Here is a 20,700-nt window from a genome sequence, read left to right as displayed (position 1 = left end):
CATGGTCCGTCTAGCACAGCAATTTTGTTTTTTAATGTTTTCATTAATTTTCTAGAGAGGAAGAGAGAAACAGATGAGAGCAAAACATCCATCAACTGCCTCCTGCACAGCACCCTTGCCAGGAATCAAGCCTTTTGGTGCATTGGCAGGAAATCTAACCCAACCACACCAGCCAGGTTTAGACACACCCTTTTTTCACATAGATGGTTAACAGTGTGATAATAGCAATGGGGTACTCTGGTGGGAGATTGTGCCCTGAAGGATCTGGAATGGAAATAACCCTGACATTTCCAAAGATAGGTTATCTTTAGAGGCAAAAAGACAGTAAGACTGACTCTAGGTAAAGGCAGACCTTTGTCAAGAAAAATACTGGCCCAGGACCTGACTACCTGCTGTGAATTGCCTTTAGTTAGGGAGTTTTTATTTCAATCTAGGTATATTTACTTACTTGATCCTCACCTGAGGATATATTTATTGCTTTGAGAGGGAGACAACATTGATGTAAGAGAGAAAACATCCATTGCAAGCGTACCAATGGGATTGAACTCACAATGTAGGTATGTGCCCTGACTGGGAATCAAACCTGCAACCTTTTGATATACAGGACCATCGTCAAGCCAACTGACCCACCCTGCCAGGACAATCCAGCCAGTTTTTCATGAAAAAGTGAAGTCCAATAGGCTGAAGTAGCTGCCCAAGATCACAAAGGTAGTCTGGCAAACGTTATAGTTCTCTCATTGATGTTTAGCGTGGACACTAAAATCTGTAATAAAGCATGCGCTGTGTTCCGATTCTTCAGCCTTAGATGCATGAGTAGGACGACCCGTATTGTTTTAACACGTTCCGCCTTTAGCTTTGTTAACCTTTAAAAGGGACCAATCCCAGTATGCAATGCAAACAATGAGTTAACAGTCGCTTAGAAACCACATATCCCAGCATGCATTGCTCCGGGGCAGTCGCGGAAGTGGGTATGAGGTACGCCATTGCACTCTGGGAGTTGTAGTCCCTCGGAACTGGCCCGCCCCTTGTGCCGCTTCCGCGGCCTACGTTTGAAGAAAACCCTACAGGGTGGCTTAGCGCCCTAGAGAGGGGTTCCGCCCTACGACCTTTGCCCCCGGCCCGGGTGGCCAGCTCCGCCTCTCCTCCAATCTTTCCCACAGCCCAAAATGGCGGCAGAGGTGGATTTCGGGGATTTAGAACTGTTCGAGGCGTTTGACCACCCGGAGGAGTCGCTCGCGAAGCCCGTCCACACGCGCTTCAAGGACGACGACGGCGACGAGCAGGACGAGAACGGGGTGGGCGACGCGGCGCTGCGGGAGCGGCTTCAGCAGTGCGAGGACACCATCGAGCAGCTCCGCGCCGAGAATATCCTTCCGCCCGCTGGGCCCTGCGGCCCGGGCGTGTGCGGGGAGCCGTGGCGGCAGGGCGCGCGCGGAGACTCCGCGAGGCCCGGAACTCCGCGCACACCTTCCCCGCGCGGGCCGAGAACCGGGGCTCGAGCTGCAGAGCCGCCCCGCGGCCCCGGCGCCGGCCTCTCCGCCTCTGGGCGGCGTGTCCCGGACCCGGCTCGCTCCCCCCGTCGCCCGGGCTGGGCCGGTGCTCAGGGTTACTTCGCCCTGTTGCAGCCGTTCGGTGCAGGTTTTTGGAGTCGTTACCCGATTTCCTTTTCTGCAGCCCAGGCCAAGCTGCTGCAGTCCTCACAGTGTGTGTGAGCAGCTATCGGAGACTTAGACCCGATTTGGGGGTGGGGGGTGCGCCAGGCAGAGCTAGGAGAGGTCCTGAGATGTCGCCCTGGGGGCCTTGAGGACTGGAGGGGTGCAAGGAGAAATGGCTAATTGCTTGATGAAGACGGGGAGCTCACGTCCCAGTTCTTCCACTTGCAAAAGCCCCCGAGCTGAAGGTGCGTTGCAGCGTTTCAGGGAACACGCGCCACATGTTTTCATTTGGCTCTATTTGGAGGATGACAGCCTTTCTCGGCAGGACGGGTTAGTAACTTTATGGACAGTCTTAAGGGTTTTTAAAAACTATATACACACAGATGATTTTAGTTCGGGTAGTAGTTTCCCTTTTAGACTCTGTAAGGATCCCCGAAAGCTGTTGGTCAATTACCTTTTAAGGTTTCAAAGGCTGGTTTGTTTGTTTGTTTTTATGAGGCCTTTTTCTTCTATATGTTATGAGAAATGTCAAAATGTTTGAAAGCATCCTAGATTCTACAGTTGTTAATAGCTTGTTATACTGCATTTGCTTTATCCCATGTGATGCTTTGGGCTTGGAAATTTTTCTTAAGTGAGTGAGTAGCTTTTGACGGGACACTGTTGTTTGAATAACGTTCTTGGTTCAGTCTGTTAGTCTCTTTCGAATTATAAGAGGGTATCTTCGAAATGTCTATGTTGGGAGGGATGAAAACTCTATTTAAATTTGTAAGTTCATCGCTAAGATCAAGTGTAGTATCTGTTCTTACCAGTTTAATAGATTTTTAAGTCCAGTGCCTAGCCCTGCAACAAAATAGAAGGTCAGTAAGTGTGTCATCTTCAAAGTAGTTGCGTGTCTTTTAGTGCGAATAACGTTCTGACACCAAAAGTGAGAGTTTGGAGTTGAATTTTATGATCCTCATGAATGTTTAATGAGGGCTTATCCTCCTTAACACATAATAACATCAAGAACTTAGAAGAAAACTGAACATTCTGACTCGACCAAGGTATGAGATCTTGAAGTTACACCATAGTTGTCCTTTATTTTTTTTATCCCGATATTAATATTTAATCACAGTTTCTTTATAAAGAGGGTGTTGAGGATTTTTATATCATTTTTATTTGTTCAGCCTACTCTGAAGAAATCAAAGTAATGATCCCTTTATTTTTACTTTGTAAGAGTAAAATTTGAATTTTCATAATTGCATTAAACTGACTTATTGAGTGAAAATATCTGTGAAACAATCCAGAAAATTTTGATTTAATGTTCAGAATAGGTAAGTTGTCAACCCAGCTGTTCTATTAACAAACATTTCCAGGAAGTTAGAATTAAGATTACAGTATTAATCTAAAATATTTGTTAAAGTGCAAATTTAGAGTTTAGACGCATTTCAGAATGACTTCCCCATGCCCTACCTTTCTTCCTCTATGGGAGCATACTTTATGGGTCTAAACTCATTTTTGGTTAGTTATTAACTATTGACTATAACTACGATTCTTCAGAAATCATAATTTCTACTATATTAAAAGGTATTTTATTTTAGATAACATTTCTCAATAGAGTTGATTATTTAAACATGAAATGTGTATTTTTAAAGTGAATTATAATCACCTGAGTTCAAATGACTGTGGCATCATAGGCCTTGCCAATTTATAACAAGCAAGCATTACTGTCATGAAAAAGGAATACTTTATTTTTTTAGAATTAGTGCCCTCCATATTGTCAAATTGTTAAAGCATTCTACAGAAAACCAAGAAAGAAAATGATTCAAATAAAAATTGTTCCCCAAGCCCCTTGGTTTAATCCTTACTTTGGAACCATCACGATCAGAAGTGTCTCTTGTTATCCAATAGACGTCATGTTTATTTGTTTGTTTTTTAGTTTATATTGACAATTTTCAAACAAAGAATGTGGAAAGAATAGTATAATTATTACCCCTTTTTCATCACTTACATTAACAGTTACTGTTTTGCCATATTCTAATTCCATGTTCACATTTCACCCCGAATGTTTTCGCTTGTATCTTTTTTTAGTAATACTTTTTTGTGCTTAACCTCACCACCATTATCACACCTGATAATTGTCATGATTCCCTTGATAAGCATTCCAGCCCCGTCCCTATTCAAATGAATGCGACTGATGCCTTTATAGCTGATTGCTCAAACTGGACTCCCCCCAAGACCGTGCAGCTGCATGGGGCTTTTAAAAACAGGATGCATTTTTAAAAACTGAAGATTGCTCAAGTTGAAACAAGTCTCTGAACTTTCCCATGTTTTAATTTTATTTCTCTCCTTGAAGAGAACAGTTCCAAATACCAGCGGATGTGTTTCACATGCTGTCCAGGTAGAGGAACATGAGGCAAGTGCGGAGGAATCGGATTCGGCTGCTCCAGGCTGCCGAAGGGCTGGGCATAGTGCAGGTTCCAGGCTGCGGTCCAGTTCTGCTCTTTGCCGTATTTGAGAGTGAAATCCAGAACAGCGTGCTTTTCTGTCTCCACTTTAGAATCCTGCACTTGAGAGACTCAGCACAATGTGCTCTGCCCTCCAAAACGAACCTATCCATTTATTTGTTGTGTTTCATTTTCCTGTATATTTCCAGGCCAAATTCACTGATTCTTTTAGGAATATATTCTTGCCCTGGCCAGCGTGGCTCAGTTGGTTGGGTATAGATATAGATATAGATATATAGATATATCCCCCTGTGCATCAAAAGGTTGCCAGATGAATTCCTGGTCAGGGCACAGGCATGTGTTTCTGGCTCAGTCCCCAGCGGGCATGCAGGAGACAGCAGATCGAATCTGCTCTCACATCAATGTTTCGCTTTCTCCTCCTCCCCTCACTCTCTAAAAAATTCGTAAGAAAAGGAATATATTCTTATAACCTGCTGGTTTATCCAGTCCTTCCCTCCCCCCGCCCCTCAATTTGTAAAGAAACAACAATTAAAGAAACTTTCTGGTTGAAAACTGAAAGAGTAACTGTTGTTTTTAATTTTTTGTGATGTATTTTTAAAATAAGTTATATAGGGGGTACCTCTGGGTAAAACAGTTAAAGTAGGTAAAGTGGTGAAACAGATTTTTCTTGATTAAACGAGTTCTTGGTGTAGTTCCTGATCTTATACAATCTTTATACAATATTATATGAACTTTGGTACTTAAGAGTTATATAGGTTATGTGTTTATATGTATATATGCAAGTTTTACTTTAACTCCTCTAAGAATATGTTTTAACTTTCGTTTTAGTGGAATATTGGTGAACAACACTAAGTTAGATGGACCTTTATTACAGATTCTATTTATGAACAATGTTATTTCAAAGTAAGTCATTTTCTCTTTTCTAAATATGAATTCATATGTTTATGAAACAGTGTCTTCTATAAGAATGCTGTTTTCATTTGTACTTATACCATCCTTATTCTTTTACTTAAAATTTATGGAATCCTGATGAAGAGCAAGAACATTAGAGTCATGTAAACTTGAATTTGAATCTGGTCTCTTACTTTCTACACGTGTGAGCCTGGGCAGGTCACTGACCCTCTCTGCATACCCGTTTCCTCACTGGAAAGCAGGACATGTATGAACAGTAACCACCTCCTAGGTAGATAAATGAGCACCTGTACGAACCCAATAAATAACCTCTAATTTAAAAATAAACAAACACTACTATCACAACAGTAATGTTAGCCGTTTCTCTTCCCACTTCAGGAAAGTTTTCCCTGTTGGCTATCTTCAGAGAGTCCACACACGATACATTTTTTTTTTTTTTTTTTTTTTTTGCTTTTTTTTTTTTTATCCTCACCTGAGGACATTTTTTGATATTTTGTTCAGATAGAGTGGGAGGGGGAGAGAGAGAGAGAAACATCGACGTGAAAGGGACACATCGAGTGGCTGCCACCCACACGACCCAACCAGGGCCGGGGACAAACTGCAACCGAGGTACATGCCCTTAGCGGGAACCAAACCCGGGTCTCTCTGGACCACAGGCCAACGCTCTAACTGCTGAGCCAAACTGGCCAGGGCACGATACATTTTTTTAATATCAAAACTAGACCTTTGCAAAAAGCCTTCCAGCACCAGTGTGACTGCATTCATTCCTGCAGGGCTTGCTAGCGTGTTCTGAAATGGTTTGAGGCTGTGCCCTGGCCTGCCTCAGAGAATGGTTACAGACATTTCAGACAGTTGCTTGCCCCCTCCCATGTCACTTAATCACATTCTCTTATGTGCTGGGCAAAGTGAAGAAGGGAAAGGGAACTTATACATAGAGTGTTACCTGTGGGGCAGGCCCATTACCTTCTTTATCTCGGCAGAAGAGGAACCTGAGTCTCCGAGGGGTGGGGAAGCTGGGTGGTGAGTAGCAGCAGCAAGGTGCAGGGCGCAGCTGGGCTCTAGCACCGGCATCGCCTTCAGCATCTACTCGCGCTCACAGCAGCCTGGCTTCTGCGCCGCTCACTTGGTGTTTCACCTACAGAAGTCTTAGAATGTCAGAGCTAGAGACTTGACAGGTCTTTGGGTCTGTGAAGAGGAAGTTGGTTGCCCAACCACAGCCCAAGCTGGGCTCCTTTGCCCCCTTCTCAACTGATACTGAAGAGTATTAGGTGAATGTGATTCTAGACATGGAAAACTGGAGAAAATAGACCTCAGTAGGTTTGTTTGCATTGCATTTTGGTTTTATTTTTTTCAAGTTTAATGTTTATATAGTATTTCCTTATATGTGCATAGAGAATCTCAGGGAGGAGGATGTGGAAGAACCAGGTGTATTGGTTGCCTTTGTGTGGCAGAAACAGGTGGCTAGCCGAGGGGGTGGGAAGGAGGCTTTTCGTCATGTAACCCTCTTACTTTTGGAAATCAAACTACTTGTATGTATTATGCATTCAAATACGTAAAATTTATTTTAAAATCCATTGATTCTTAATGCAAATATTTGCTATTTCATGCCAAGCTCTGTGTTAGGTTATCATAATCATTTTGTTAAGTTGGCACCAGCGTGTGGCGCCTGAGTGTAACAGAGTCAGTGGTTTGATAAACCTGAAACACAAAGTAACAAAAGTGACACCTGATATAATCATAACACTTCAGTCTGTTCATGTTTTACTTTGAGTTCTGACCCTTTTGTGCTCTTACGCAGGCAATATCATCAAGAAATAGAGGAATTTGTATCAAATTTAGTAAAAAGATTTGAGGAACAGCAGAAAAATGATGTGGAAAAGACTTCCTTTAATCTTTTGCCCCAGGTATTTTCAAACTTAAGAAACTTTAAGATTAGTAGGTTTTGCTTTTCACTGCTAATTATTAGGCCAAGAGAATGTTCTTGAATCAAAACCAAAATGATTGAGATAGTCTGTGTCCCTCCAGTCTTTTTTGTTGTTAATCCTCACCCAAGGATGATATTTTTCCGTTTTTTTTTTGTTGTTGTTGTTGTTTTTTGATAGAGTGGAAGGTGGGGGGAGAGAAAGAGAGAAAGAAACATCTATGTGAGAGAGTCACATTTACTGGTTGCCTCCCGCACGACCCCAGCCAGGGCTGGGGATCAAACCACAGTGAGGTACGAGCCCTTGACCGGAATCAAACCTGAACTCTTTGGTCCTCGGGCCAATGCTCCAGCCACTGAGCAAAACCGGCCAGGGCTAAATTAAATTTTTTAATCATCTTTAGTTTTTACCTATATACAGTTTTTAAAGATTCAAGAAATGGAAAATGTATTTAACAAAGAAAACCATACTAAATGTTATTAAAGTTTTGATTCAGGGTACACTTCAGAATTTTTACTGGCTTGAGGTTGGTGAAGGTTATCTTAGTATTGACCAGTAATGTAAAGTTATATATTTTAATCTTTCGGGTTTCCTGATTTCAAGATAAACTGAAGTCTGCCTAGCCAGTTTCAGTGTTGAAAGTTCCATAATTAATATTCATTAACACAAAAGTCATAGTGGACCCTATTTTTATATCTTTTAAATTTTCAAATTGTCCTACTTGTGAAATTTCATAAGCATTCATACCTAGCTTAACTTAACTCACCCTAATTATGACAATAATGAATTCAAATTTTTATATACCTTATATGTATGAGAAAATAAAGTATGTTCAGATTGCTAATGTTTGAATTTTAAAGAATTGGTTACCCTTTGTAATGTGTGTGTTTTTTGTATCAGCCATCCAGTGTTGTCCTAGAAGAGGACCATAAAGTAGAAGAATCCTGTACCATTGTAAACAGCAAGGAAGCTTTCAGTGTAAGTTTGGATGTTGGAGCTTTAGAATTCTGGTGTTACATGGTTTCTATCCTGTGTCAGTTGGGCAACATTTAAATGATAACGTGGTGTAGATGTGTCATCACATGATCACATATTCTTTCATTAAATTTGTTATGAACAACAGTGTAGACTTCAGCCTCTAAATACTATGGTCTTCTTTTTAATATTTTATTGACCTGGGAGCACAATAGACATTGATGGAGAACTTTATTTTTGTCCTGACCAACCTCTCTATGTTTGTTAATTCAAGAAATTGGAGGAAGGTATAGAAGGCATACTGGTTGAACTTATAAATGGTTGAAGCTAAGAGGGTAAATAGCAAATATAACAGATGGCAGATATGAAATTTAAAACATTAATTTTTTTTTATTTTTATTTTTAGAGAGGAAGGGAGAATGAGGGAGAGAGACAGACTGGCTGCCTTCTGCACGACCCCTACTGGGGATTGAACTTGCAACCCAGACATGTGCCTTGACTAGGAATCGAACCAGTGACCTCTCAATACACAGGATGACGCTCAACAACTGAACCATACCAGTCAGGGCAAAATTTAAAACATTTTAACTGTAAGAAGCTTAACGGGGACAAACCTATGTTTAGGCCTTTTCAGTGCCTCGGCAGAATTTAGTGGTGTCACTGATGTAAGGGTATGATTTTTTGCAACTTAACTTTTTTAAAGAAGATGCTTAAAGGAAGACTGGTTTTCATGTTTATGAAGTATTGTGCCCTATTGATAAACCATAATTTAAAGACATGGGGCTGCTGGGATGATGACGAGCCCACAAACTTCATTGAAAAGGTTTACAAGGGATGTCACATCTCTGCAAATGTGATAAAGGCTGTTGTTTGCAAAGGTGCCATTTGAGATTCCCCCTACAAAGTGCCAAGTGGCAGAACTAGGCCCAGTGATTGGATTGAGAACAGAGAGGCACATTTCAACTCAACGTTTCGTAAGTTGGAGTTTCTATCAGGCATGTGAAAAACAAAGTGGTCTGTCTCTTTTAAAAAGTGAATTCCTTGTTACTAGAGTCAAAGACTGAGATGCTATCGAGCACTTTAAAGAAAGATTTCTGAATTTGAACTAGATCGCTTTTCATTTCCCTTCTAAACTGAGCTTCTGGGATTTAGCACCTGCCTGGAAACTGGGAATTTTGCATGTGTTAATTTTGTTCTTTACTAAATACTAATAAATATTTAATAAATGCTCCTCTGTACTATGGACTGTTCTGTGTTCCAGGGACCAAGTAATGAAGAAAGATGCAGAGTCCCTGCCCTCATTGAATGGCATTCTAGTGGGGGAAGGCAGTGCTCCAAAGAAAAACAAAGCAGGCTAAGGAGTTTGGAACTGAGGGGTGTTTGGTTTGTATAGAGAGTATCTAGTAGTGACCTCTCTGAACCAAGGCCTGAGTAATTAGGAGTGAGTCTCACCACGGTTTGAGAGAGGAACACTCCAGGAAGTAGGAAAAGGAAGTGAGAGGCCCTAAGGCAAAGCAAACAGGCCTTGGACCTCGTTACAAATGTTACTCCTAAGGATACTACTATTCATCTTGTTTCATCATTTGAACTTGTTTGAGGAAACAGGCATGAAACTAAGTAACTTGCCAGTAGCCCCTTAACTAGTAAGTGGAGCCAGAGTTTGAATCCATGCCTCTGGCTCCACCGCAGATGATCTGAATCCTGACATTGCCCTAGTGAGGACTTTGAATTTTATTCTGTGATGAGAAGCCATTGGAGGGTTTTAAGTAGAATGTGACATGGTATAACTTGAATTTTTTAAAAGAACTGGCTCTCTGTGGATAGGTGTGTGGCTGGTTACGTATGGAAGCTGGAAACCAGTTAGGGAGTCGTTGTACTCATCTCAGGTGAGATAAAATGACAGCTAAAACTGAGGTGATAGTGGTGGTGATCAGAAGTGGTTTCTAACCTGGAGATACTTTGATTGTAGAACTGATCAAATATGTTGACGATCTGAATGTAGAATATGAGAATGAGCGTAGTCAGAATGACTGTTTTGTCCTGAGCAACTGGAAGAATGTCGCTGCCTTTTCTGTGATGGAAAAGACCGAGGGGGAGGAGCAGGTACAGATGGGATAGGAATCCACTGCAGTTTGAAGCGGGTGGGTGTGAGATGCCTCCCCTTGTCCAGCGAGAGCTGTCAGGCTGGCACTGGCGTGTACGAGACCGGAGTCTAGGAGGGTCGGTCAGACCTGGGTGTTGGGGCTGTCGGCATACAAATCATATTTGCTACCGGGAGTCTGGAACCACCTAGAGCGCAAGTGGAGAGGGCTAGGGTGAGCCTTAGGGACGGGAGAGTGGGAAGGTTCTAGCCGAGAAGCCTGAGGATGAGTCAGCAAGGCTGGAAGAAAACCAAGAGAATGGTGGCTGGTGTGGAAGCCAAGGGAAGAAGGTGTGTCTAGAAGGAAGGGGTATCAGCTGTGGCACCTGTTGCTGATAGGTCGGGTGGCCGCTGGGTTTGGCTGCAAGGGGCCCTGGGGGCTGCACTGTCAGACAGCTCAGGGCCGTGAGAGGAGCAGACAGCAGCCACTGGGCGTGAGAGAAGGATAGTGTCGTTTTAATGTTAAAGTAGGGGACTGTTGTAGATCAAAGGAGACTAAAAGATTTAATACTGCCCAGCCGGTGTGGCTCATCACCACATGTTTGAGCATCAACCTATGTACCAAGAGGTCACCGGTTCGATTCCCAGTCAGGGCACTTGCCCAGGTTGTGGGCCTGATCCCCAGTGGGGGGCGTGCAGGAGGGGGCCAATCAATGTTCTCTCTCATCTGTGTTTCTGTCTCTCTCCCTCTCCCTTCCTCTCTCTCTAAGATCAATAAAGAAAAAAAGATTTGATATTAATATGTATATGTATGTGAACCTTAATCAGATCCTGGCTTAGGGAGACAAAAGCTGTACAAGGCTTTGGGGATAGTTGGGGAAAACTGAATATGTATTGGTAATAGATGGTATTGAGGAGTTAATAACTTTCTTAGGTATGACCATGGTGTTGTGGTTTGTAGGAGAATGTTCTTATTCTTAGAAGGCTTGTACTGAAGTATGTAGGGCTGAAGTGTCATGCAAATCACAAGCTAGAAACCAGTTAGGAAGTTACTGTATTCATCTCAGGCAAGAGAAAACGATGGCTTAGACTATGATCATAGTGGAGGTGACTGGCTTTGTTTAACGCCCAGTAAAAAGTAAGTGTGTGTGTGTGTGTGTGTGTGTGTGTGTGTGTGTGTGTTCGAGAGAGAGAAAGAGAGAGGACAGACGTGCATGCAGAAATGGCACTCTGGCCAGTTTTGCTCAGTGGTTAGCGTGTCGGTCCGAGGACCAAAGGGTTGCTGGTTTGGTTCCTGGTCAAGGGCACATACCTGGGTTGCAGGTTTGATCCCACTGGGGCTGTGCAGGAGGCAACTGATCGCTGTGTTTCTCTCTCTCCCTCTCTGAAAAGTCAGTAGAAAAATAATCCTCGGGTGAGGATTTTTTAAAAAGTCAATTAACAATTGTTAAATCTGGATAGAGGGTACATGGGTGTTCATTGTACCATTTCTTCATCTTTTCTGTATAAAATTTTTCCAAAATATTTGGGGGGGGAAGACTGGGAGGAAAGGAAATAGAATCAATAAATATAGACAGCTTTTCTGAGGGTCTTGCTGCAAGGGAAGCGAAGAAATGGGAAATTGGAGGGAAAAGTGAGAGTAGGGGACAAGTTTTTATCTCTTAAGTCTGGAGGGCGTGCCGCTGATAGTAATAATCCAAACAAAGGAACAACTCGATAATCATGGAGGCACAGGGAAAGTTAAATATGCAGTTTTTATGTACACATTGACATCTGGCTCCTTTAACTAGGGAGTTACTTCTAATAATTTCATTCAAAATAAATGGTTAAAGCAGTTAATCATAGTCTTACATTATCTAATGTCTTCTTTTTCCTGCTTAAATAGCAATATTTTTTGACTTGTTTTCTGCAGGTTGTAGGAAGTGTCCTGTATTTTACTAATTTTTGCCTTGATAAATTGGGGCAACCGCTCCTAAATGAAAACCCTCAGCTTACCGAAGGATGGGAAATACCCAAGTATCCTACATAGTGAATGAAGATCTTTTATGCATCTTGCCATTAAGTTCACCTTTTAAAAATTTTACCAAATTTTGCAGACTATGATAACTATTCCTTAATAAAATTCACTAAAGGTACCAGCAAGCCTTCAGCCACATTCTTTCTCTAGAAGGGCAAGAAATACAAGTAAAGGCAAAAAGGTTTGTGTGTGGAGTTGTTTTGGTTTTGTTTTCTGCTTTTTTTTTTTTTTAACCAAATCATAAACTCTTAGCTTGAAAAGTTAATATTCTTTATTGCTGGCTTACTATAAATAAATTCTAGATTAAGCTATGATTTTAATATGCAGACCTATGTTAAATGTTCAAATTGATCTGTTTATTGGGATTTATTGGGCCATGCCTAGTGTGTCTGGGTGGGTGGAAAGGTTAATTGTTGCTGTCACTGTGATTGCTGTCTTAAAACCATCTGCCCCATCCCTGTTGCCTAGAGGAAATCCGATCTGGTACTAACCATTGACAAACTCAGGGGTAACAGATCAGGTGGGAACATCGGGTTCTTGGTTAAAAGTACGGTTTGTTTAAATCACTAAGTACGGGAGTTGAGAGTGTGCCCATTGCAGAGCTTAGTGATCTGTGGTCGACACACTTCTCTCTGATACACTGTGCTGTCATCTGGGATTTTATTGATTTGCTTTTATATATTCATTTACATTGTGAAAATCTTTGTTTTGTTTTTTTACCAAATAGGCCAAAGCCTCACTGTTTCAATTGTGGTTCTGAAGAACATCAAATGAAAGATTGCTCAATGGTAAAGTTTTCTCCTATAAAAAAAATCTTTGAACCAGAGCTTCCTAATGTTTTCATCCTATTTATGGCATTTGTGATATAAAGAAACTTCCTACATTAATTTCCTGTCGTCCTTAAATTTGAAATCTTCAAATTTGTACTTAAATTTGAAGTCATTGGATTGTTTTAAAACCTGACTACAGTGCTCTGTATTTGAGGTGGATGGAACGTTATGGGTGTCGATTTTTAGACAGCGTATTCTAAAAACTTGATTTTATATTATGCTAATACTGAGATAATAAGAAATTAAAATGATTGTTTCTCTTTCTGGCTTATTAAAATATCCACCTTCTTTTATACTTGTTCCTTATACATTAAAGCTGAAATAGCCCTGGCCGGTTTGGCTCAGTGGTTAGAGCGTCCGCCTGCGGTCCTGAGAGACCCGGGTTCGGTTCCCGCTAAGGGCACGTACCTTGGTTGCAGTTTGTCCCCGGCCCTGGTCGGTTGTGCGGGTGGCAGCCACTCGATGTGTCCCTTTCACATCAATGTTTCTCTCTCTCTCTCTGTTCCTCTCTCTCCCTCCCACTCTACCTGAACAAACAAAAAAAAAAGCTGAAATAATTTGTTTGCCTGACCTAAGCAAAGTGCTCATACTAATTTCTGAAATATTTCTAAAGTGTTTGATACCGTTTTTTTTCAAATGCATTACAATGTAGCCTCGGAATGCTGCTCGGATAAGCGAAAAGAGGAAAGAGTACTTGGATGCCTGCAGTGAGACAAACAACCAGAGTTTCCAGCAGCGGTACCACGCAGACGAAGTGGAAGAGAGATTTGGAAAATTCAAGCCAGGAGTTATTAGGTACTTCTTGTCAGTTTACCACAAAATGTCATTTCTAGTTTCCCCAGTATTTGAAACATTCTGTGTATTTAGGGTAATTATCAGCATGTAAGTTTTCTCTAGCGGGGCTCTAGATAACATGTATCAATTCATTTGAAGACATTCAGTGAAATCTTAGCTATATATTTGATAGGCACCATGCCACATGCTGTATAATGTGACAATCGTTTTTAAAACATCAGAATAGCATGTATTTTCATGCAAACAAGAATACAGTACTTTTTCTTCTTCCTTTGTTTTTACTTAGTGAGGAACTTCAGGATGCACTGGGTGTGACGGACAAGAGCCTTCCACCTTTCATATATCGAATGCGCCAGCTAGGATACCCACCAGGTTGGCTCAAAGAGGCCGAGCTGGAGAATTCTGGGCTTGCGCTCTATGATGGAAAAGGTAATTTTAAGTTAGATAAGTCAGTTTCAGTGTTATCTTTTTTTTTTCTTTTTAATGAAACACAATAAAAAGTGATAGGAATGGCTGGCTTGTTTAGTGTGTACTGAGTTAACTAAAAAATATCATGATGGTTGTCCAACCAGTATGGCTCAGTGGTTGAGCCTCGACCCCTGCACCAAGAGGTTGCCGGTTTGATTCCCGGTCAGGGCACATGCCTGGGTTGTGGGCCAGATCCCCAGTGGGGAGCATGCAGGAGGCAGCCAATCAGTGTTCTCTCTCATCAGTGTTCCTATCTCTTTCTCCCTCTCCTTTCCTCTCTCTCTAGAACCAATAAAGGAAAAAAAAATTTTTTAAATAGAATAAAAAATATCATGATGCCATTTTCTTTACTTTGCAAAGAAGGAACTAAAACTTCACTGAGAATTATCAGATGGTTATCTGGACCTGCTTGGTGACTACTAGGTCAAAGTACCAACTCTCCAGCTAGTGCCCCTAAATTCTTGCCTTTCTCAGTAATGGTAACATATATCCATTAATACCAGGAGACCTATAAAAGTTAGAATACATAAACCCTCTTATAATCTAGAATTCCTCTCTTAGATAGCTATTCTCGAGAATATTCACACGCGTGCACGGGGAAATGAGTGTATATTTTTGCATTGAGTGTTAGTGAAAAACTGAAAGCAGCATTAAGGCCGTAAAGGAGAATGGCTGGACCAGCTGAGCCACTACGACCAGGAGGGAAGTAGACTTCTAACCAACCCATGGAAGAATCAGGTTTTCCAAGATTTTAAATATTTTATCAAAGTAATATGTACACATTAACAGTTCTGATCTAATGGTTCAGACACACTGTAATTAGAGCCATTCTCAGAATGATGTTCTTGCCATGAATATAAGCACTTTCCAGGTCTGATTTTGGGCTGGAGAGAGGTTTATATTGGTATCTAGCAATATTAACCATTTTGATGGTTTGTAATAGATGATGCTGATGGGGAAACAGAAGCTGGAGAAATACATCAGACTCAAAATGTCACTTATGATCTCTCGAAATTGGTAAACTACCCAGGTTTTAATATATCTACTCCCAGAGGAATTCCAGATGTAAGTATATTGGTTTTTATTCTTCTGAGATGTATAGATTGTTCAAAATGTCAGCATATCTGGCTATTACTGTTACATAAAGAAGTAAATGTGTTACTTATGTCTTTAACTTTTTAATCTCCTTTACGTTGACCAGAATCTTAAGTGAAATCTTATATTCATTCAGTTGTTTTTGTTTTGTTTTGTTTTGTTTTTCAAAGTAAAATTTCTTGTTTTATATGAGAATGGTTTGGTTTCTACACTTACTCTTTTACAACTCTTGTATTTCAAAGTTCATCAGTTACCTATGGTAGTGGTCGTGGTAGAAGCAGTATTTTAATTTTACAAATGTTGCATGGGCCATGGCCAGTTTGACTCTGGTTAGAGCATCAGCCCAAGGACTGAATGGTCTTGGGTTCAATTCCTGGTCAAAGGCACGAACCTGAGTTGTAGGTTTGATCCCCTGCCTCAGTCTGTTGTGCAAAGGCAACCAATCGATGTGTCTCTCCCTCCTTACTTCCCTCCCTCCCACACTTTCTGTTGTTTTGTTTTTTTTATCCTCACCTGAGGACATTTTTCCATTTTTTGTTCAGGTAGAGTGGGAGGGAGAGAGAGAGAGAGAAACATCGATGCGAAAGGAACACATCGAGTGGCTGCCACCCGCACAACCAACCAGGGCCGGGGACAAACTGCAACCAAGGTACGCACCCTTAGCGGGAACTGAACCCGGGTCTCTCTGGACCGCAGGCCGACGCTCTAACCGCTGAGCCAAACCGGCCAGGGCCCTCCCACACTTTCTAAAAATCAATGGAAAAACATGCTCAGGTGAGAATTATAAAATTAAAATTGTATGGGGTAAATTGCATCGTTCAAGCCATCATTGCATCTGAAAGTGGATCCAAGACCCAGCCCACAAGAAAATCCTCTTAGGGTACTTGTGGGAAATAAGCTTCTTTTTTTTTTTTAAATTAATTTTTAGAGAGAGGGGAAAGGAAAGAGGAAAAGAAACATGGATATGAAAGTGGAACACCAATCAACTGCTTGAGCCCAAAACCCAGGCACGAGCCCCGACCTGGAATCACCGGCAACCTTTTGGTGTGCGGGACAACACCCAGCCAACTGAGCCACACTGTCCAGGGCGGAAATGCACACTGTTGCGTCTGTCTCTTAGTCGTAACTGACTCAGTCCCTAGAATTCACAGGTTTAACAAGAGCCCAGAGTGATTCTTAGTAACAATCGCTGTTGACTGCTGTTGGTGATGAAAGAGAAAGGTTGAACCTTAAAGATGATGCTCAGATCTGGAAAGGGAAAGAACAGAAGATAGAAAGCTCAGCATGAGTCACTGTTAGGAGGAAGGAGCGCTGAGTAGGCAGGAGAGGGGCGAGCCAGCCAGGCCGGATGAGAGTCCATGTCGGTACTGCTTATACTGTGTACTTGTGGTCAGCAGAACGTTTTGGGGCCAAGCAATTTTGTCAAGTCGCTCTAAGTATTCAGTCCTGATTGTTCTGTGAACAGAGTTGTTGTTTTTTTCCCTTCAGCACACCATTTTTATTAATTTCCCCAAAAAATGAAAAGTCACATATGAAGCAGAAATGTAATTTGAGATCTCTACCTCCTTTCACCAAAATCTCAAAGCATGCTGTTTTCCAAGTACACACTTATTTTTTCCTTCTCTTCCTGTCATTAGGAATGGCGGATGTTTGGTTCCATACCAATGCAGGCCAGTCAGCAGAAGGACGTGTTTGCCAGTTATCTTACTTCTAACTTCCAAGCGGTAAAGAGACTTTCAGAATGTCCTCTATGAAAATGTGTTGCATATGTCTGTGGGACTTTGTAATGCATTAGCATCTAATTGCCTCTCTTACTTTGTATAAAAATTCTCCATGTTGCCCTGACCAGTTTGGCTCAGCGGTTGGAGCATCGGCCTGTGGACCAAAGGGTCAAGGGCTTGATTCCTGGTCTAGGGCACTTGCCTGGGTTACCGTTTCAGTCCCCAGCCCCAGTTGGGGCCATGAGGGAGGCAACCAGTTGATGTGTCTTTCTCTCTCCCTCTTTCCCTCCCTTTTATTCTATCTAAAAAATTAATGGAAAACATGTCCTCAGGTGAGGATTAACCAAAAAAAAAAGTTCTCTGTGTTTTCTGATGAATCAAATGTAAAAGGTAGCTGCATTCACTGGCTGCGAGCCTTGGCCCTACATTGGTTTCCTACATCGTAGTTAAGTGAAGGGATGGAGTGTCGTTCTTGTCTACCCCTCTAACTGGTCTGGCGTCTCCGTTAGCCCAATGTGAGGTCCAGCTCCAAGAGGTCTTCGCCGCAGTCCAGCTCCAGGAGTCCGAAGAAGCAGAAGAAGGAAAGCAGCTCCGCCTCCCCTGCCGACATGGAGCTCGACTCGGGTGGGTCTCGTCTCTGTTCTGATTCCATTGAGAAGGGAGGACAAACGTGTGCACCTGAGTCCCGTTTAGAGAGGGGAAGCTCTTTATGAGCACCCAGTGGTAAATCTCCTGGTGTGAGTATGACAGAGTTTTCCTCCTGAAGCCGGTTATTTTTGGCCATTGAATCTGGATACCCAAGTTCAAGTAATACATGTTAGTAAAGCCAAGTGCTGTGACAACTTCATGTTTCTTAACTTTCCTATTCCAGATGCAGAGGCCCTGCATGGTTCTCCGAGCGGGAACGCTGTTCAGTTTCAGCCACCCTTGCCCCCTGGCACCCCTCCCCAGCTGCCACAGGGCACTCCGCCCACCTTCACCCCTCCGCTCCCCAAGGGCACCCCACCACTGACTCCCGGTGACTCACCACACACCAGGACAGCATCTGCACCTATGGACGAGGACACACTGACTCTGGAAGAACTTGAAGAACAGCAGAGGCGGATTTGGGCGGCCCTTGAGCAGGCCGAGAGCATAAACAGTGATTCCGACATTCCTGTTGACACACCTTTAACTGGAAATTCAGTTGCCTCTTCGCCTTGTCCAAACGAGCTAGACCTCCCTGTCCCAGAGGAAAAACCATCTGAAAAGCAGGTGTCAGATGAGCCTGAGGAACCAGACACTTGTGCAAAGAAATCGGAAGCGGAGCATTCCTGCAGCCCAAAGTCTGAGGCGACATTGCTTTGTCAGGATGACAAGGAAGAGTCTGCTCAGGTGGACTCTGAAGGTGCTCTTCTCGAGAATGGCAGTGTTGCGTCAAACTGTGACGTTAGGAATGGAGGCAGCCAGCAGCAGCTCCTGCCTGTGGACACCAGTCCTTCGACAGCCACTAAAACTCACAGTTTTATCCCTGACATGAGCAAGTTCGCCACCGGAATCACGCCGTTTGAATTTGAGAATATGGCAGAATCTACTGGAATGTACCTCAGGATAAGAAACTTGTTAAAGAACTCACCCCGAAACCAGCAGAAAAACAAGAAGACTTCTGAGTAACTGCTTGACATGGCACCAAGCCCTGTTCAATTACTTGTACCTCTGTGTCTGGTCACTGGTCCTGAGTGGGCAGATAAACCGTCTTCCTGTTTGTCCTTCCCATGTTTAAAAATCTATCCAAGCTTCTCTGTGGCCTAAAGTCGGGCCTGTTTTAATGAATGGAGAGATCGGGCTTGCTGGGTTACTATATTTTATTCTCATTCATAAAAACTTGGGGGGAAATGTAAGTACGAGCTGGTTTAGAGTTTGTTAAGGTTTATACTATTTTTGGATTGTGAGTGTCTGTCAAGAGTGATGGTTTTTAATCCGTCTTTTGTACATTGTTTTCCCTTTCTACATTTTGCTAATTATCACTTTTTAAGAGAAAAAATTCTAACCATTTTAAATTTGCATTTCAACTTCGACAACCAAATGAGAAAAATCAGGGATGAGCAGCTTTACTCCGTTCGGGGTATTTTTGTAAGTGATTTACATACATCAATTTTAATAACACTTTTACTTTTTGTAATTTCATCCTTCCTATACAGGTATGTTCATCTTTGTGTACAAAGGTTTAATAAATTAGTTTTCATATACGCAATCTAAGACTTTGAATACAAAAAAGTGATTCACAGTGAAGTTAGTATATAAAACTATAAATTAATGGAAATATAAAGGGGGAAAAGCAATGGAAATATAAGAAATTGAAAAATTGGGTGTTGTCAGTGGATTTCAGCCTTAAATATAGAAATAACAGAATCTTAATCATTTTGAAAAAAATGAATTGAATGTACAAAAAAATTTCTAGACTTGAATCCCAAGATAACTAGTAATTAAAAATAGAAGGTAGACATTAAAATTTGCTTTTAAATGTCAGATCTATAAAAGAGCTGATACTGGATTTTTTTTCTTTTATTAATTTATTGATTTTAAAGAGAGAAATATCGAATTGTTGTTTAGCTTATTTATGCATTCATTGGTTGATTCTTGTATGTGCCCTGACTGGGGATCAAACCCAAAACCTCGGCGTACGGGAATGACGCTAACCAACTGAGCTACCCGGCCAGGGCCTGAATCTGGTTTTTGTCTTTATGTGGAATGCTATCACATCTTTATAGTCAGGTTCCTGAAAATAAACATTTAGATGAACTATTAGTCTCAGGTAGTACAGGGTATGGCAAAAGTAGGTTTACAGTTGTTTGTATGGAAAATTATAATTAACAAATAATAATATAAGAATAAAGGCAAATGCTCACCACTGTAAATCTACTTTTGCCCCACCCGGTATTATCCTGCTTTTAGGCCAGCAGAGGGAGCAAAATATGATCATTCTGGATTTAGTTTTTATTTTGAGAACCTGAATCATCAAATTTACTGTTCTATAAACAGTGAAAGGAAGGGAAATTATATATGAAAGGGGGAGATTTATTTTCAAAGCCCTCACAGAACATGATAGAAACTGAATAAAATTAAAATTCAATAAGTTTGGTTTTTTTCTCTGAGTTGAAACGCATAATAAAAGTAAGCTCATTATCTTACCCAGCATTTCTATCTGATACACATACTGTCACCATGTATGTGTATAACATAAGGAAATTTCAGAGGCATAGAGGTTAAAGGGTCTCGTCAACAATCAAGCAGTGGTTATTGGGGGGCCAGTCTTCAACCAAAGACTTGCCTGTTCCCTAAATCATAGAAGTGGTTGTTCAAATGTCCGTTAGAGTCCTCTTTGAACACCAGAGATACCTAATAGTTATCTCCTTAGCATATGCCACAGATGTCATGTTAAGGTATTTTTGTGCTTTACCCCATTTACACAATCACCGTATTAAGTATGTTCTGTTAACTTTGTGTTTCAGAGGAAATGCCTAAGACAGCTGGTAAGTAACTTAGTGAATCTAAGTCCAGATCACACTGACCCTCACATCCATGCTCTTATCCGTTGTCCTGCCTCTCAGTCAAAAGCCCTATAAAAGCCCTGATTTCTCCAAAAATTGACTCCTAAATCTTGATTTATTCACTTAATGTATTGAGGACACAACTTGGGCTAAGTTGTTGTTTGTGCTTTGGGGCATTAAAAGAAGACCATGATAGAATCTGCTTTAATTAAGGAGCTTATAACATTAGTGGGAGATAATGACGGATGGTTTC

General features: G+C 41.6%; 1 protein-coding gene across 3 annotated transcripts; it reads left to right on the top strand.

The window, feature by feature from the left end:
- Positions 1–558: 558 nt before the first annotated feature.
- Positions 559–19,105, top strand: ZCCHC8 (zinc finger CCHC-type containing 8). 3 transcript variants are annotated; one of them, XM_036276984.1, is made up of 15 exons: positions 559–708; positions 1,161–1,365; positions 2,656–2,698; positions 4,931–5,005; positions 6,813–6,918; positions 7,837–7,914; positions 11,904–12,007; positions 12,124–12,189; positions 12,736–12,796; positions 13,491–13,633; positions 13,920–14,062; positions 15,045–15,166; positions 16,834–16,920; positions 17,427–17,541; positions 17,789–18,933. In XM_036276984.1, exons 2-15 carry the CDS (start codon positions 1,167–1,169, stop codon positions 18,568–18,570), a joined length of 2,124 nt encoding a protein of 707 aa, XP_036132877.1. In that variant the 5' UTR covers positions 559–708; positions 1,161–1,166; the 3' UTR covers positions 18,571–18,933. The 3 variants fall into 3 exon arrangements, with proteins under 3 accessions (XP_036132877.1, XP_036132878.1, XP_036132879.1); XM_036276985.1 differs by lacking the exons at positions 559–708; positions 1,161–1,365 and adding an exon at positions 3,991–4,050 and having other exon boundaries at positions 2,673–2,698; positions 17,789–18,931; XM_036276986.1 differs by lacking the exons at positions 559–708; positions 1,161–1,365; positions 2,656–2,698; ... (2 more) ...; positions 11,904–12,007; positions 12,124–12,189 and having other exon boundaries at positions 17,789–19,105.
- Positions 19,106–20,700: the final 1,595 nt, after the last annotated feature.

Source organism: Molossus molossus, unplaced genomic scaffold (assembly GCF_014108415.1).
Source record: "Molossus molossus isolate mMolMol1 unplaced genomic scaffold, mMolMol1.p scaffold_m16_p_22, whole genome shotgun sequence".
Taxonomy (NCBI): Eukaryota; Metazoa; Chordata; class Mammalia; order Chiroptera; family Molossidae; genus Molossus; species Molossus molossus.
Note: the sequence above shows the minus strand (reverse complement) of the source record. Positions and strands in the feature narration are given on the sequence as shown.

Coding starts and splice junctions, on each gene's coding strand:
- ZCCHC8 (XM_036276984.1), top strand. CDS start 1,167: ATGGCGGCAGAGGTGGATTTCGGGGATTTAGAACTGTTCGAGGCGTTT. Junction 2,699..4,930: donor AACATTCTGACTCGACCAAG/GTATGAGATCTT, acceptor CTTTCGTTTTAG/TGGAATATTGGTGAACAACA. Junction 14,063..15,044: donor TGCGCTCTATGATGGAAAAG/GTAATTTTAAGT, acceptor GGTTTGTAATAG/ATGATGCTGATGGGGAAACA.